We start from the raw sequence: 614 nt of genomic DNA, 5'->3' as shown, positions 1-614 counted from the left end.
TGTGAAGCTGCATGATTATTCATAACATGAGACCAATTGCAGAATGTTCCTTTTCCCCATCTCTATTTCCTTCCTCATCGCCATTTCCTTCCCTTCATGATTATTTTGAAGGCGTGGGAGCTGAGGTCTGTATAGTTCTACTTGTAGGCAAGGAGTGTCCAGTAGGAATCAAGCTGACACAAGAGTTGTTGAAATATCATCTCCCCTCCATGCCACTCCCTGCAGGGTGACTTCAAGCTCCAGCTCAGCCTGAGTGCTCAATCCCACCAGGCACCAGCCCTCTTTGTGTTGGACCAGTGCAGCTGGTAGAATGCTCTGCAGTGGGACAGCTATGTACTGGTAGCCAGGCATGTGTGTGTGTGTTTAAATTGGCGTGCACGCAACCTGTGGTCACTGGAGAGGAGAACGAACTCCTGGAAGAAGCAATGAGCATGGAGGGAAGACCCAACCCTGGAGGTGATGTGATCACTGGGGAATCCTTTTCTCTGTTCTGAGGGGAGTGAATGGAAATGGGGACAAAGGGCAGGGAGGTAATAAATGAGGTCAGGTCAGGAGAGCCTGAGATACCATGACAGAGTAGTTAGAGAAGATGGAAAAGTGCGAGTGAGAAGGGA

The 614-nt window shown here is 49.3% G+C and overlaps 1 protein-coding gene across 1 annotated transcript in view; it reads left to right on the top strand.

The window, feature by feature from the left end:
* Nucleotides 1–264: 264 nt before the first annotated feature.
* Nucleotides 265–614, top strand: part of LOC102383063 (C-type lectin domain family 4 member E-like) — an 11248-nt gene continuing 10898 nt past the window's right edge. Inside the window, exon 1 of the mRNA XM_006029962.3 lies at nt 265–456. Coding sequence (XP_006030024.2) covers nt 426–456 — 31 coding nt within the window. The 5' untranslated portion in view covers nt 265–425. The remainder of the gene's footprint in view (nt 457–614) is intronic.

Source organism: Alligator sinensis, unplaced genomic scaffold (assembly GCF_000455745.1).
Source record: "Alligator sinensis unplaced genomic scaffold, ASM45574v1 scaffold148_1, whole genome shotgun sequence".
Taxonomy (NCBI): Eukaryota; Metazoa; Chordata; order Crocodylia; family Alligatoridae; genus Alligator; species Alligator sinensis.
The sequence above is the reverse complement of the archived record's forward strand: the minus strand, read 5'-3'. Positions and strand labels throughout refer to the sequence as shown.